This window comes from Tupaia chinensis, unplaced genomic scaffold (assembly GCF_000334495.1).
Source record: "Tupaia chinensis unplaced genomic scaffold, TupChi_1.0 Scaffold000256_1, whole genome shotgun sequence".
Taxonomy (NCBI): Eukaryota; Metazoa; Chordata; class Mammalia; order Scandentia; family Tupaiidae; genus Tupaia; species Tupaia belangeri.
The window spans coordinates 2,632,352-2,648,513 of NW_006159736.1; the positions used below are offsets into that span (position 1 = coordinate 2,632,352).

At 37.0% G+C, this 16,162-nt stretch overlaps 1 protein-coding gene and 1 pseudogene across 1 annotated transcript in view; both read left to right on the forward strand.

The window, feature by feature from the left end:
* The window catches only part of DST (dystonin), a 576,919-nt gene that overhangs the window by 525,270 nt on the left and 35,487 nt on the right, over window positions 1-16,162 (forward strand). The window contains exons 75-79 of the mRNA XM_014588047.2: window positions 2,978-3,175; window positions 4,179-4,307; window positions 8,480-8,650; window positions 9,621-9,776; window positions 9,972-10,178. Of these exons, the coding sequence (XP_014443533.1) occupies window positions 2,978-3,175; window positions 4,179-4,307; window positions 8,480-8,650; window positions 9,621-9,776; window positions 9,972-10,178 (861 nt within the window). The remainder of the gene's footprint in view (window positions 1-2,977; window positions 3,176-4,178; window positions 4,308-8,479; window positions 8,651-9,620; window positions 9,777-9,971; window positions 10,179-16,162) is intronic.
* On the forward strand, window positions 13,399-13,757 carry LOC106734937 (small nuclear ribonucleoprotein G pseudogene; annotated as a pseudogene).

Here is a 16,162-nt window from a genome sequence, read left to right on the forward strand (position 1 = left end):
AGAAAGTAGTAATAGGCCCATAACAAGCCAGGAGACTGAATCAGTAATAAATAACCTCCTAGCAAAGAAAAGCCCTGACCCTGATGGCTTCACCTCTGAATTCTACAAAACTTTCAAAGAGTTAACCCCCATTCTTCTCAAGTTAATTCTAAAGATCCAAAAGAGTGAATCTCTCCCTAATTCATTCTATGAGGCCTCTATCACCTTTATCATTAAAACAGATAAGGACAGGACAGGGAAGGAAAACTATAGACCAGTATCTCTAATGAATATAGATGCAAAGATTCTCAACAAGATACTAGCAAATCATATTTAACAACTTATAAAAAAGATTATACATCATGATCAGGTAGGCTTTATTCCAGGAATGCAAGGTTGGTTCAATATACACAAAACCATAAATGTAATACACCATATTAACAGGAAGAAAGATAAAAACCATATGGTCATATCAATAGATGCAGAAAAAGCATTTGATAAGATACAACATCCCTTCATTATCAAGAGTCTCAGCAATATCGGCATAGAAGGGTCATTCCTCAACACAATAAAAGCTATCTATGAAAAACCCATAGTGAACATCATCCTGAATAGAGAAAAGCTGAAAGCTTTTTCATTAAAAACAGGTACAAGACAAGGATGCCCACTTTCTCCACTCCTTTTCAATATAGTACTGGAAGTCCTCACCAACACAATCAGAAAAGAGGAAAAAATAAAAGGCATTCAAATAGGAAAAGAAGAGGTGAAACTCTATTTGCAGATGACATAATTGTATATATATAAGAATCAATGGTTTCCATGAAAAAATTTCTGGAAGTAATACATGAATATAGTAAAGTTTCAGGATACAAAATCAATATACAGAAATCTATAGCATTTTTATATACGAACAACAGGCAGACTGAAATAGAACTGAAAAAAGTTATTCCATTTGCCATAACCACAAAAATTATAAGATACTTAGGAATAAATCTAACCAAAGAAGTTAAAAACCTCCACAAGGAAAACTACGAGAAGCTAAAAAAAGAAATAGAAAATGACACAACAAAGTGGAAGGACATCCCATGTTTCTGGATTGGGAGAATTAATATAATCAAAATGGCAATTCTACCCAAATTAATCTACATATTTAATGCACTGCCAATCAAAGTACCAGACACATTCTTCACAGATCTAGAAAAGACAATCATAAAATTTGCTGAAATCATAAAAGACCCCATATTGCCAAAGCAATTCTGCAGAAGAAGAGTGGAGTGGGTGGCATCTCACTCCTTGACCCAAAAATATACTATAAAGCTGTGGTAATCAAAACACCATGGTACTGGCACAGAAACAGACATGTGGACCAATGGAACAGAATAGAGTCCCCAGAAATAAATTCCCAAACATACAGTCAACTGATTTTTGATAGAAGAAGTTTCTGCAAGGCAAAAGACACAGTAAATAGTGTCAATCGACAGCCCTCAGAATGGGAAAATATTTTTGTAAACTATGCATCAGATAAGGACTGATAACCAGAATACACAAGGAACTCAAGCAGCTGTTTTGAAAAAAGATGATCCACCCTATTAAAAGATAGGGGAATGAGTTGAAAAACCCACACTCTAGGGATCAGCAGTTAGCGTAGTGGTTATGTCGCTGGACTCCCATGTAGTCCACCACAGTTCAAGTCCTGGACCCGGTGGCTTAAACTCATGCCTGCGTGTGTGCATGCATACTCAAGATCCTGAGAGGAGAATTGAGAAGGGATTTCAGCGTGGCCATCCCCCCAGGGGGTGATTTCTCGATTTCTGTCTCTGTCTTTCTGGTGAGTGCTCATGCCCTATAGCAAAAACCTCTCTAAACACACACACACTCTAAAGATGACATACAAATAGCCAAAAGGCATATGAAAAATGCTCAACGTCCCTTATAGTAAGGGTAATACAGATCAAAACAACAACAAGATACCATCTAACCCAACTCAGAATGACTAAGATTAAAAAAAAAAAACAAAAAATGATAAAAGCTGACAGGGATGTGGTAAAAGGGGAACTCTCTTACACTGCTGGAGGGAATGTAAATTTGTCCAGCCACTGTGGAGAACGATTTGGAGATTCCTCAAAAATCTACAAATAGAGCACTACCATATGATCCAGCAATCCCACTTCTTGGTATCTACCCAAAGAACAGAAGAATTCTTCATTGGAAAAGTGCTTGCACATCAATGTATATTGCGGCACTATTTAAAATTGCTGAGACATGGAACCAACCCAAATGCCTATGAAGAGATGAATGGATTGAAAAACTCTGGCACTCTCTATGGAATACTATTTGACAGTTTTTTTCTGTCAAAAACCCTGGCTTTTGACAAAAAGTGGAAATGAAGAGATGAATGGATTGAAAAACTCTGGCACTCTCTATGGAATACTATTTGACAGTTTTTTTCTGTCAAAAACCCTGGCTTTTGACAAAAAGTGGAAGAATATGGAAGATTTACTGCTGAGTGAAACAAGCCAGGCTATGAAGTAGAGATATTGTATGTCCCCACTTAGTATATACCGAGTGTCCACACTCTATGACTGAAACTGATTGAGTAAAAGATATAAAAAAAGACAGTGAATGAATGTGAATACCAGATATAGTGTGCGTGAAAGAGTAGGGGCTGAGGAAGGACATTTAGAAGAAAAATAGAGAAGAAAAGCATTAATTGGACAAAGAAATGTGGTATTATCTGTTGAAGATATTTTATAGATTTATCAACTGGACTAGAGAGAAATGTTCACAGGTTGAAATATTCACTTTGCAAGCTAAATGAGTGAATGTATGTATTGAATGTATAAAAGAATGAAATTTAAAAATAAATGAAAAAATAAAAATAAACATAAAAAATAAAAATAAATGAAATTTTTTAAAAAAGAAAATAATAATGATTGCATTAAAACTGATGTTTACTTGTTCCAAATTAGCAAACATGATTTTAACTTAATATTTTCAGGTGCTCCAAAATGATGTATTAGCTCATCAGTCCACAGTAGAAGCTGTTAAAAAAGCAGGAAATGATCTAATTGAATCAAGTGCAGGAGAAGAAGCAAGCAACCTTCAGAATAAGCTAGAAGTTTTAAATCAACGCTGGCAAAATGTTTTGGAAAAAACAGAACAAAGGAAACAGCAGCTGGATGGTGCCTTGCGCCAGGTGAGTAGGAGAATGCATTCTGAAACTATATAGCATTCAAGACCAAAGTAGCATGGACTTCATCATTAGTTCACAGACCCCTGTTTAATTTTTCTGCTGTAAGGATAGAAGAATAATAAGTGGGATAAAGAACAGAGTAGAAGACAAAAATACCCTCTAACTGTTAGTGCAATACTTTTGTGTACTAGAGCTCTCTTGATGAAGAAAGTCAGTCATATGTGGTGGTACCCAGCTGTTGATAAAGGTGCATAGAAAGCAGTTAGCAGGCTGGGCTTGTTTGAATCTTATTTTCTGCTTGAAAGAACAGTATGAAGACTTCTCAAAGCCCTACCAATAGAACTACCATATAATCCAGCAATGCCACTCCTGGGTGTCTACCCAAAATATAGAAATACGCTCAGTCAGAAGAACATTTGCCCATCCATGTTTATTTTTGCATTATTCACAATTGCTAAGACATAGAACCAACCCAAACGTCCATGAACAGAAGAATGGATTGAAAAAAAATGTGGCACATATGCACTATGGAATACTACTCAGCCCTAAAAAATAGTGAGATTCTAGCACTTGATAGAAAGTGGACAAATATGGAAGATTTACCACTAAGTGAAGCAAGCCAGACTATGAAGAGAGACATTGTATGTTCCCATTTAATATACACTGAATGTTTGCACTCTATGGCAGAAACTGAAATACTGGACAATATAAAGGCATGGAGAGCAACTGTGGACACCAGAGACAGTGTGGGAGGAGGGTGAGAAATGGCAGAGGGTGAGAGGGAAGGAATTGAGGGGAAAAAGGAAAGAAGTAAAAGGATTAAGAAATACAAAATGAAAATTATTTTTGAAGATAGTATGTTTATTATTATCTTTGATGGAGCCAATATACAGTATATTCTGGGTGGAAAAATTCATTTTGTATGCAGTGAATGAATATAAAATAAATGAACTAAAAAAAAATAACAGTGCTTATGTCTCAGACTTAAAACTGTGTATCACTTCAGGCCAAAGGGTTCCATGGCGAAATTGAGGATTTGCAGCAGTGGTTGACTGACACGGAGCGTCAGCTGTTGGCATCCAAACCTCTGGGAGGTTTACCAGAAACAGCCAAAGAGCAGCTTAATGCGCATATGGTAAGGACAGTATTTCTTACAGCTCTAGCCTCAGATTAACAAACCAACCATTTTAGGATGCTTTAGTGATATAGAAATCATGGAGAAGGCTTTAAAGGGTATAAGTGTTATGGCAGAAATCACTGTGTATATATGCTGGAAACACCACCATTGAAATTTTCAAGTTTGAATGTTACTCTTTATTTCAAAGGTTAGGTGTCAGTATATGGAAAGAGGTTTTAGGTGTCTAGATATCTTTTGGAAGCAAACCTTTTCCCCTCCAAAATGATAAACTTATATGGGTAGTAATATAATATTGTATAAATTATAAACTATTGTGCCTTGAAAAGTAAAGAAAAATCCTGCAAAATAATTAAAATGTCTTAAACATTGTAAGCATGATATTCTTACCTGGTTTCATGGAAAACTGGAAGACATGTTCTTGTTCTGTTAAAGTTACTTGGTTTTGTTTTTAACCTTTAAAAGCATTTTTATTTATTTCTTTAATAAGAGAAGGAGAGAGAGAGAGAGTGAAAGGGCAGGGAACCCCTAACAGTTGTTCCATGCCACCATCTACCCTATCTAAGTCAGCCCAGATCACAGGCATGTGAGCATGTGCCCAACCTGTCTGGGAGGTCCCAGGACACAAACCCAGGACCTTTCTCAGCAAGGTCCAGTTGAATTGCCACTATGCCACCACCTGGCTCATTGTCTATTGTTTTTTGTTTTTTGTTTTTATATTTGTTTTTGTTTCTTTAATGGTGATAGAGCTTTATCTTCAAGTTCATGCATATAGCAGATATGGACAAAAGGAGGTGGCTTGTATTAACTATCCAATCCAAAGTATGTGCCAATGGGTTGTTCCCACCCAGATTCTGTGGCACTGTCAACTCTTAGAATGAAAAAAAAAAAAAATAATGAAACATTAACTCTTGCTTTTTTCATAGAGTATGGACTGACATTTCCTATTCATATTCCATTAAATTCATCTCTGAAAGTTTTAGGAAAAAATAGTCTTTGAGATTTTGTAAAATATTTCTCTAATTTTTATATTTGTGAATTTGTATCATTTTTTTTAATATTCAAATACTGATAATTAGTATCTTGGAACATGAAAGTATAAGGTTATAGAGATTTGGCAAAAGAAACAGGCCATGGTATATAAAAGTCTGTAGTACTCTTTAGTCGATTTCTAACTTTCTTGTAAGATCTTAACAAAACTATACTGATTTGGAAATAATTTTTTAATTTGGTGATTTGGAGACAAAGTAACCATTTTTAGATGTTGTGAAGAAATAAAATCTGCTATGATAGTAGGTAACATCATATTCATTTCATAATTGCCATAGACAGTTAAAATAAGTCTTCTTAATACAGAATAGAATTTTCTAGACATCTATAAAATATATTTACTGTCCTGAAAAGTTATTGTATGTGTGGTTTTTGTTCTTTTTCTTTGTTTGTTTTGGGATTTTTTTTTTTTTTTTGGTACTACAAGAGATCCATTTGCTTCACTTTATTAAAAGTCACTGACTGGGACCAGCAGTTAGAGTAATGGCTACATCGCTGGACTCCCATGTAGTCGCCTGCGGCTCGCGTCCCGGACCTGGTGGCTTAAAACTTACGCTGGGCGCATGTGAGTGCATGCCCAAGATCCCAAGAGAAGAACAGAGGAGAAGGGAATGTGGCGTGGCCATCTCCCCTGGGGGGTGATTTCTTGCTTTCTGTCTCTCTCTCTCTGTCAGTCTGGGAGCACACACACCCTATAGCAAAAACCTCTCAAAAAAAAAAAAAAAAAGTCACTGACTAAATAATAATTTGGGAGTGCTTATCTTCCTCATTCATGAGCCATAAGTGACTTCTAGATAGTGCTTTACTTTCCTAGAAGTACTTCAGTTCCTTTAACAGTGCCCATTAATTAAAAGTTTAATAAACTCTTGAACAAGAAGATGCACAGGATTATTCTCCAATAACATGAAGGTTTTAAAAGTGTTCATTTTGGGGTACCAGCAGATGGTGTAATGGTTATGTTGCTGGATTCCCATGTAGTAGACTAGAATTCTAATCCCAGACCCAGCAGCTTAAAACTCAGGCTGAGCATGTGTGCCCAAAATCCTGAGAGGAGTCTCGAGAAGGAATTGTGCTGTGGCCATCCCCCGAGGGGAGTTATTTCTCACTTTCTGTCTCTCTGTCTCTTTGGCAAGCATATGTGCCCTATAGCAAAAATCTCTGAAAAAAAAATTTCATTTTGAAGAATATAAAGCATATAGAGAAAAGAGCTTATCTTTATATTACTTGTAGACAACTATTATGTATCAACTTACTTGGTTTGGATGGGGTATTTAAATTTTTTTGTAGCTAAATAATTTAGTAGGTTATAGAAATTGTATGATTTAAGGAATTATTGATATTCCTAATTTGTTTATAGTAATGACCTTTTGATTTAATTGTGTTATAAATGAGGAAAAATACAAAACCTGCAATATTACAGTTTCTTGACTTTTTAGTTATATATAAAAGTTTCATTTTAGGATTTAAAGCTTTTAGTAGATAATATTGTAATTAAGTTTTGAAAGAGTTTTTTTTTTTTTTTTCAAAAGAATTATCATTTATTTATTTATTTTGATTTTGATTTTAATCAGAGAGGGGGAGAGAGTGAGAGAGTGAGAAAGTGAGAAAGCAAGTCTCCAGGTCTGGGCCTCTAACCAAGGTCAGCCATATGGGAGTCCAGCACCCTTAACCATCACACCACCTGCTAGCCCCAAACAGTGTTTTTTGTTTTTTTTTTTTAAGAATTATTTTATTTTATTAATTAATTAATTTATTTATTTATTTTAATTTGACCAGACAGGGACAGAGTAAGTGAGAGAGAGAGAGAGCAAGAGAAAGATAACAGAGAGAAAGTCAGAAAGCAAGCTGCCAGGTCCGGGACTTGAACCGTGGCCAACCATGTGGGAGTCTATTGCCTTTAACCATTATGCCACCTGCTTGTCCTAAAAGAGGTTATTTTCTAAAAATTCTTAAAAAATGATAAAGTTTTGAAGTGATAAAAATAATTTGGGTTTAGTGGTAAATATATTAACAAACTGAATTTTATACTTTAGTGAATTTTATGATACATCAATTATACCTTTAATTTTTAAAAAATTATAAAGTTGAAAATGTTAGTGAGACAAAGAATGTATTAGTTTTCAGTGGAAACAGTGATATAACTCACTTTACAATCGAATAAATGTAATAGAACAGGTCTTTTTTATTTTAAGTGAAGTGAAACTTGTTTTATTGATTTTAAATTTGTTTAAGCAATATTTTCTTATATTCTCTATAGAAAATACATTCATTGTATTTCAGTTGGAAGCTTCAAAGATGTTATAAATAAATGGGAAGAATCATAGCACAAGTGCTCTTATAATCCCAGAGACTGAATAATCAACTTAAATGTTTTACTGTACTGGTTCCTTATTTTCTGTCCATTGCATGTTTTCTGACATCCACAGATTAAATTGTACCAGTGAAATATTATAGTCATTGTACTATCATCCAAGGCCTCTCATTTTACAGAGGAGGAAATTGAGGCTCAGAGAGGTAAAATTACTCAACCAAGTTCACATGGTTGATTAGTTACTGTAGAGCAAAATCTTTCTTGGCAGTATTAAAACTGTCCTTTCAGGGAACCAGCAGTTAGCGTAATGGCTATGTCGCTGGACTCCCACGTAGTCGACCGCAGTTCATGTCCCGGACCCGGTGGCTTAAAACTCACGCTAGGCGCGTGTGCGTGCGTGCCCAAGATCCCCAGAAGAGAATGGAGGAGAAGGGATTGCGGTGTGACCATCCCCCCTGGGGGGTGATTTCTCGCTTTCTGTCTCTATGTCTCTCTCTGTCTGGCGAGCGCATGCGCCCTATAGTGAAAAATCTCTCCAAAAAAAAAAAAAAAAAAAAACTGTTCTTTGAGGCCTTAGCATGTCAGAATGGATTGATAATGAAAGTACCATTGGGATTTTTTAGTAGACAGTGAATGGTCCTAGGTTTAAGTGTTATTTCAATAGAGTGAAATTTAACTATGTTAAGATGATCCCATATGCTATAGAGAGATGAATATATGATGAGGGGCTCTGGATTGGTAACCTGGAAAAATAGAACTCTTAGCCCTTATCCTTTTGAAAGTGATATAACTTGAGATTATCTCAATTTAGGAAGTCTGTGCTGCCTTTGATGTTAAAGAAGAAACATACAAGAGTCTGATGCAGAAAGGCCAGCAGATGCTTGCAAGATGTCCCGAATCTGCAGAGACAAATATCGATCAAGACATAAATAACTTGAAAGAAAAGTGGGAATCAGTGGAAACCAAACTCAATGAAAGAAAAGTATCTGATTTGATTAATATAATAAATCAATGCTTTAATTATTTTATTTCATGGACTTTGCCTTTGCTCTGTGCAGAATGATCAGGACTAGAACTTTTAGTGATTTATGTTTAAATTTCTTTGTATACACTTGGAAGTTTTTTGTCATTAGCTGAAAATAGTATTGTTTTTTAACACAGGAAAACAGGGTTCAAGGGATCTACTCTATTCAGCATAGATGAAGATATATCATAGATCAGGTGTTACTTAGGTATATTTTGAAATGTTATGATCCACTGAAAAAAACTCTGGATTGTTAAATAATTCTGTTCTAATCACATTTATTGAACAAAAGGCTATGTGTAGTGGCCAGGGAGAGAGGAAAAGGAGAATGAGATGACTGTGTATATTTTATAAGCATGTACATAAAAAATCCAGAAGAAAGGATAAAATTTACATTAAGTTATGAATTATGAATTTTGTGAATTATGAAATTTATATGTAACTTTTATAAGAGCAATTATGTAAGAAGTCTTAATATTACATTTAATGGTATAAGAAAAATGATAGGCTAGGTATGCTAGATTGGATACCCATCACTGATAGAGCATAATGTATGTTTCTTAGTACTTTGGCCTCAGAATTATTTGTATGAATGCCAGTTTGGTTTTTTTGTTTTTTTTTGTTTTTTTTTTTTACAGATTCTGTTTAGCAATTATGTTCTTTGGTTAATTTTTGCAAAACATGATTTTAGCGCATATTATTCCTTTTTTTAAGCAGCAGTGAGATGCTGTTAGCTAAACTTAAGGGGGTTGGTTTGCCAATATTTTACAGTATACTGAACAGTATTCATAAGCTGTTAGTTAATGTAGATTATGCATAAATAAAGTGAGGGAGAAAAAGAAATCTGCCAGAGAATGGGTAAGCTGAAACAAAAAACAAAATAACTATCACTCTTACACATCAGATACTAAATAATCTATCTTTACAGGCTAAACTGGAAGAGGCCCTCAACTTGGCAATGGAGTTCCATAATTCTCTCCAAGACTTCATCAACTGGCTTACCCAAGCTGAACAGACCCTAAATTTAGCTTCTCGTCCAAGTCTTATCTTGGACACAGTTTTGTTTCAAATTGATGAACACAAGGTATGTAGTGTCTCAAATGGATAGCATTCTCCTTTCAACACCACACTGTTTTAATGCCAAAAGTATGAATTTGGTAGTTTGAAAACTTTCTTTTGTTGTTTAAAACTTCTTCAACTTCATGACATCAGAAATATTTTTAGGTTGGATCCCTACTTCATTTGTTTCTAATTATGTCCTTTTTTTGTGGGGGAAAAGGTCTTCGCCAATGAAGTAAATTCTCACCGTGAGCAGATAATAGAGCTGGACAAAACTGGAACCCACCTGAAATATTTTAGTCAGAAACAAGATGTTGTCTTAATTAAGAATCTACTTATCAGTGTACAAAGTCGATGGGAAAAAGTGGTTCAACGCTTAGTAGAAAGAGGAAGATCTTTGGATGATGCAAGGAAAAGGGCCAAGCAGGTAATAAACCTTCATAAAAATTCTCTGTACTTGGCAGTAAATCAGGTCTAGTTGTTGAAAGATATGTTATTAAAGTACCTTTATTGCAGGCATAGAGCCTAAGTATTTATTTTTTTAAAAAGGGCCATGGCCTAAGTTGGTGTGTTGACATCACTTTTTGATCTGACACCAACCTCAGGCTCTGGGAACTGATTTTGAAAAGACTGATTGTAGCCTGGCTCCGTAGATGGGCCATGATCATCAAGGCTCAAAGAGAAGCTTAAAAGTTTTCTACTGGGTTTGCATTTTCATTTGTCCTTTCAGCCTCTACTTTCATCCTCAGAGTGAAGCATCATCCTCAATTATATTGCTACCTTTTGTTTAGTTCCTAAGCCAAACTTTCTTCATAAAATATTAGGGCCAAGAGCCAGATATGGAGCCCTCCAGAGAGCTTTCTGCAAGGGCATGTTCGTATTCCATGTCTGAGTTTGTCGGTATGCTTCACCTTGTGACTCTAAGTACTTGTGATAAGCCTTCATGTATTCGCTAATATTTTGGTACAGCTTCATCTTACTTTGAAATGAATTGTTTGAATCTTTTCTCTTTTTTTCAGAGAGGCTTTTTGCTATAGGGTGCGTGCACTCGCCAGACAGAGAGAGACAGAGAGACCGATAGAGAGAAATCACCCTCCAGGTGGTTGGCCACGCTGCAATCCCTTCTCCTCCATTCTCCTCTCAGGATCTTGGGCATGCACACACACGCACCTGGTGTGAGTTTAAGCCTCCGGGTCCGGGACTCGAACCATGGTTGACTACATGGGAGTCCAGCGACATAGCCATTACGCTAACTGCTGGTCCTGACCTGAATCTTTTTTAATCTAGAGAATCTTAGAAATCTCACAAGGAAATTTTCTTTCTTCTTTTATCTGTCATTAACAATCCATTCTAGACTAAACATAAAGAGAGGTAAAATTATGTCTCTGGACTCTAGGGAAGAGAGAGATGTACTCTCCTTGCTCCGGATATATTTTTTATTTTTATTAGAAAATGCTAGTGTAATATTGAGGCTAAATTTTATTTCTTTTTTCCTCCTCTTCCAAAGAACATGGAGCTTACCAGAGAAAGAGAGAGGAAGAGAAAGCACTCCCTGTGGGAATCGTCACACCATAACCCCTTCTATATTTCCCTGTCTTGTCTGGGTTTGAGGCATGCACACACATGCACCCAGTGTATTTCTCAAGCCTCCTAGGTCTGGGATTGCAAGTGTCACTTATGTGGAACCCAGCTGCCTTAGCCATAACCAAAGAGTGGCCTTATTCTCTCTCTCTCTCTCTCTCTCTCTTAGAGCTGGACAAAACTGGAACCCACCTGAAATATTTTAGTCAGAAACAAGATGTTGTCTTAATTAAGAATCTACTTATCAGTGTACAAAGTCGATGGGAAAAAGTGGTTCAACGCTTAGTAGAAAGAGGAAGATCTTTGGATGATGCAAGGAAAAGGGCCAAGCAGGTAATAAACCTTCATAAAAATTCTCTGTACTTGGCAGTAAATCAGGTCTAGTTGTTGAAAGATATGTTATTAAAGTACCTTTATTGCAGGCATAGAGCCTAAGTATTTATTTTTTTAAAAAGGGCCATGGCCTAAGTTGGTGTGTTGACATCACTTTTTGATCTGACACCAACCTCAGGCTCTGGGAACTGATTTTGAAAAGACTGATTGTAGCCTGGCTCCGTAGATGGGCCATGATCATCAAGGCTTAAAGAGAAGCTTAAAAGTTTTCTACTGGGTTTGCATTTTCATTTGTCCTTTCAGCCTCTACTTTCATCCTCAGAGTGAAGCATCATCCTCAATTATATTGCTAACTTTTGTTTAGTTCCTAAGCCAAACTTTCTTCATAAAATATTAGGGCCAAGAGCCAGATATGGAGCCCTCCAGAGAGCTTTCTGCAAGGGCATGTTCGTATTCCATGTCTGAGTTTGTCGGTATGCTTCACCTTGTGACTCTAAGTACTTGTGATAAGCCTTCATGTATTCGCTAATATTTTGGTACAGCTTCATCTTACTTTGAAATGAATTGTTTGAATCTTTTCTCTTTTTTTCAGAGAGGCTTTTTGCTATAGGGTGCGTGCACTCGCCAGACAGAGAGAGACAGAGAGACCGATAGAGAGAAATCACCCTCCAGGTGGTTGGCCACGCTGCAATCCCTTCTCCTCCATTCTCCTCTCAGGATCTTGGGCATGCACACACACGCACCTGGTGTGAGTTTAAGCCTCCGGGTCCGGGACTCGAACCATGGTTGACTACATGGGAGTCCAGCGACATAGCCATTACGCTAACTGCTGGTCCTGACCTGAATCTTTTTTAATCTAGAGAATCTTAGAAATCTCACAAGGAAATTTTCTTTCTTCTTTTATCTGTCATTAACAATCCATTCTAGACTAAACATAAAGAGAGGTAAAATTATGTCTCTGGACTCTAGGGAAGAGAGAGATGTACTCTCCTTGCTCCGGATATATTTTTTATTTTTATTAGAAAATGCTAGTGTAATATTGAGGCTAAATTTTATTTCTTTTTTCCTCCTCTTCCAAAGAACATGGAGCTTACCAGAGAAAGAGAGAGGAAGAGAAAGCACTCCCTGTGGGAATCGTCACACCATAACCCCTTCTATATTTCCCTGTCTTGTCTGGGTTTGAGGCATGCACACACATGCACCCAGTGTATTTCTCAAGCCTCCTAGGTCTGGGATTGCAAGTGTCACTTATGTGGAACCCAGCTGCCTTAGCCATAACCAAAGAGTGGCCTTATTCTCTCTCTCTCTCTCTCTCTCTCTTTTTTTTTTTTCCCTTTTTCATCAAAGGGCATGTATGCTTGCCAGAGAGAGACTAAGAAAGAGAAAGTACCTTTCAGTGAGACACGGTTATGCCTAATCCCTTCTCCTCCAGTTCTCTATCATGTCAGGATTTGGGGCACGCATGCATGTGCACCTGGTGTATCTTTCAAACTCCAGGGCTGGGACTTAAAGTACATGGTCTCCCATGAGTGATCTGGTTCTCTTAACCATTAGGTCACACGGCTGCCCTATTATTTGTAACATTCAGCCGTATTTTTCTAGCATACGTGTTGTACTTGTTTGGGGGAGTTTGGCTCAGTTGGATGATGCAAAGTAATATGGGATTCAAGTGTCTCATTATTTAAAGCTTTGGGAATGTACTTTTAAAAGCTTTAGAGAAAGGCATCACTGAACCTGCTGAGTTGGTACCATGAGCAAAGCTCACCCTCCCGAATTGAAAAAATTTATGGACAAGAAGTTATCATTAAAATTAAATGGTGGCAGACATGTCCAAGGAATATCACGTGGATTTGATCCATTTATGAATCTTGTGATAGATGAATGTGTGGAGATGGCAACTAGTGGACAACAGAACAATATTGGAATGGTGGTAATACGAGGAAATAGTATCATCATGTTAGAAGCCTTGGAACGAGTATAAATAATGGCTGTTCAACAGAAAAACCCATGTCCCCTTGTCAACAGGCCCGTTTTTACTATGATGTAAAAATCAGGTCATGTACATTTCCATAATAAACTTTTTGTTAAGTAAAAAAAAAAAAAAAAGCTTTAGAAATGATACATTGCAGTATTATGGAATTACTGTCCTGTATCCCTTTTCGAGTGGGAAGTATGAAATGTTCAGTGTTACAAGTGAATCTCTAAAATATAATTGGTCACTAGTTTTTCTTTAAGACAGTTCATTTTGAGCCTTCCACTTACCTCTGCACGCTCAGTGGCACAGTGCCCTCTGTTGTACAGGCAATTCTTAAGTTAGGAACATTTCATTTATATAGGCTTCTTGGATACCAGAAGCCAGTTACTCAATTTCTTCCTCCTTTCTCCATTTAATCAATTTTAGTTTCTTCTCATGTTTAATTAACTTTATGAATATTTTCTACTGTGTTCAGTGCAAATGTATATAGCATTTTTGCCATTTACATGACTTAAAACTAACTTTGAAAGAAGGACAAGCCTTAGAATCTGTGCTCTTATATTATTGAACTTACCATCAACTGTTATAGCCTACATTATTTGAAATCAAACTACCAAATACTTTGACTTCCTTGAGATAGACAGAGAAAGAGAGGGAAAGTGAGACATCACCTCTTAGGAGGATGGCCACCACACAACCCCTTTTCTTACATTCTCCTCTTGGGATTTTGCGCACACATACAGGCAGGTTTCTCAAGCTGCCGGGTCCAGGATTCGAACCATGCAATCAGCTATGTAGGATCCAGCCGCCTAAACCTCCATGTTACCTGCTGACCTCACTAGCTGTTTCTTTAATTTATTTCTTCTTATTGCGATATCTTAGTTTTTGGCTCAGATGTTGATCATATTTTGGTGACTAATGTGCCTATGCTTACCTCCATTTTTTTCATGTTTGCATTGATTAGAATTATGGCACTGAAGTTCAGGGAGAGCAGACTGGTCATGAGATAATCTCTAGTGGGCCCTTGCAGCTTTGTGGTTCTGTGTCTTTATTGTGCGCTTATTGTTCAGTGTCTTCTTGTTATTTCATTATTAATGCATTTTGGTATACAACCGATTTTATTTTGGTTACTTAAGTTTTTATGAGAAATAATTTATAAGCAGTTTCACAATGTGGAAAGAGCACCCACTAATTCTGTGTGATAAACAGAAAGGAGACTGGCTGAAATCAAATATACATAGTTGTAGAGTATTTGCAAGGTCCCTGATTCCAAAGAGAATTATATTTTATTAGAACTCACGTATTATCTGTGCTTATACATCTTGTACGTGTGAGGTCAATATGGGCAGCATAGGCGTTAATTTGAGAATTTTGATAGAGGCAATAAAGATGTTGAACTATCTTTGTATTAAATAGGAATGTGATGGTTTCCTTTTGTTCTTGCATATTTTTAAAACAAATTTATGTGCTTGGGAACCAGCAGTTAGCGTAATGGCTATGTCGCTGGACTCCCACGTAGTCGACCTGGTTCGCATCCTGGACCCAGTGGCTTAAAACTCACGCTGGGCGCATGTGCGTGCGTGCCCAAGATCCCGAGAGGTGAATGGAGGAGAAGGGATTGCGGCGTGACCATCCCCTCTGGGGGGTGATTTCTCGTTTTCTGTCTCTATGTCTCTGTCTGTCTGGCGAGCACACGCGCCGTATAGTGAAAACCTCTCAAAAAAAAAAAAATTATGTGCTTTATCCTCCTCCCCACCCCCATCCTCCTCTTTATTAAGAATTAAACACCTTAAAAGTAAACTGAGTGGGCCAGCTCGTGGCCTGGTGATTAAGGCACTGGGCTTTCTGTTGGCCAGCTGCTGATTGAGTCTTGAACCTGGAGGCTTGCTTTCTCACTTTCCCTTCCTCCCTCTCTCCCTAGTCAAATTTAAAATAGTAATAATAAAATTAAATAAATAATTCCTTTTTTCATAAAAAAGGTAAACTGAGAAAGAAAAGGCAGCAGAAGACTAAAACCAGCAAACAAGTAACAGTAATCACAGCAAAAACATTTCTGAGAGTTTATTTTAATTATTGAACAAAAAAAAAAAAGTGATGGAAAGAAAGAAGGAAAAGGCTTTCTTGGAGAGCTTTAGTGTTTCCAGGCTCATATCTATTTTTGTTAAAGTTGATGTGTTAAATGAGTTATAATTTATTTTAATTATTGAACAAAAAAAAAAAGTGATGGAAAGAAAGAAGGAAAAGGCTTTCTTGGAGAGCTTTAGTGTTTCCAGGCTCATATCTATTTTTGTTAAAGTTGATGTGTTAAATGAGTTATAACAAAGTGACTATTGGGCACAAAATTAATGCTGGGAACCAGCAGTTAGTGTAATGGCTATGTCGCTGGACTCCCACGTAGTCGACCGCGGTTCGTGTCCCGGACCCGGTGGCTTAAAACTCACGCCGGGCACGTGTGCGTGCATGCCCAAGATCCCAAGAGGAGAATGGAGGAGAAGGGATTGTGACGTGACCATCCCCCTTGG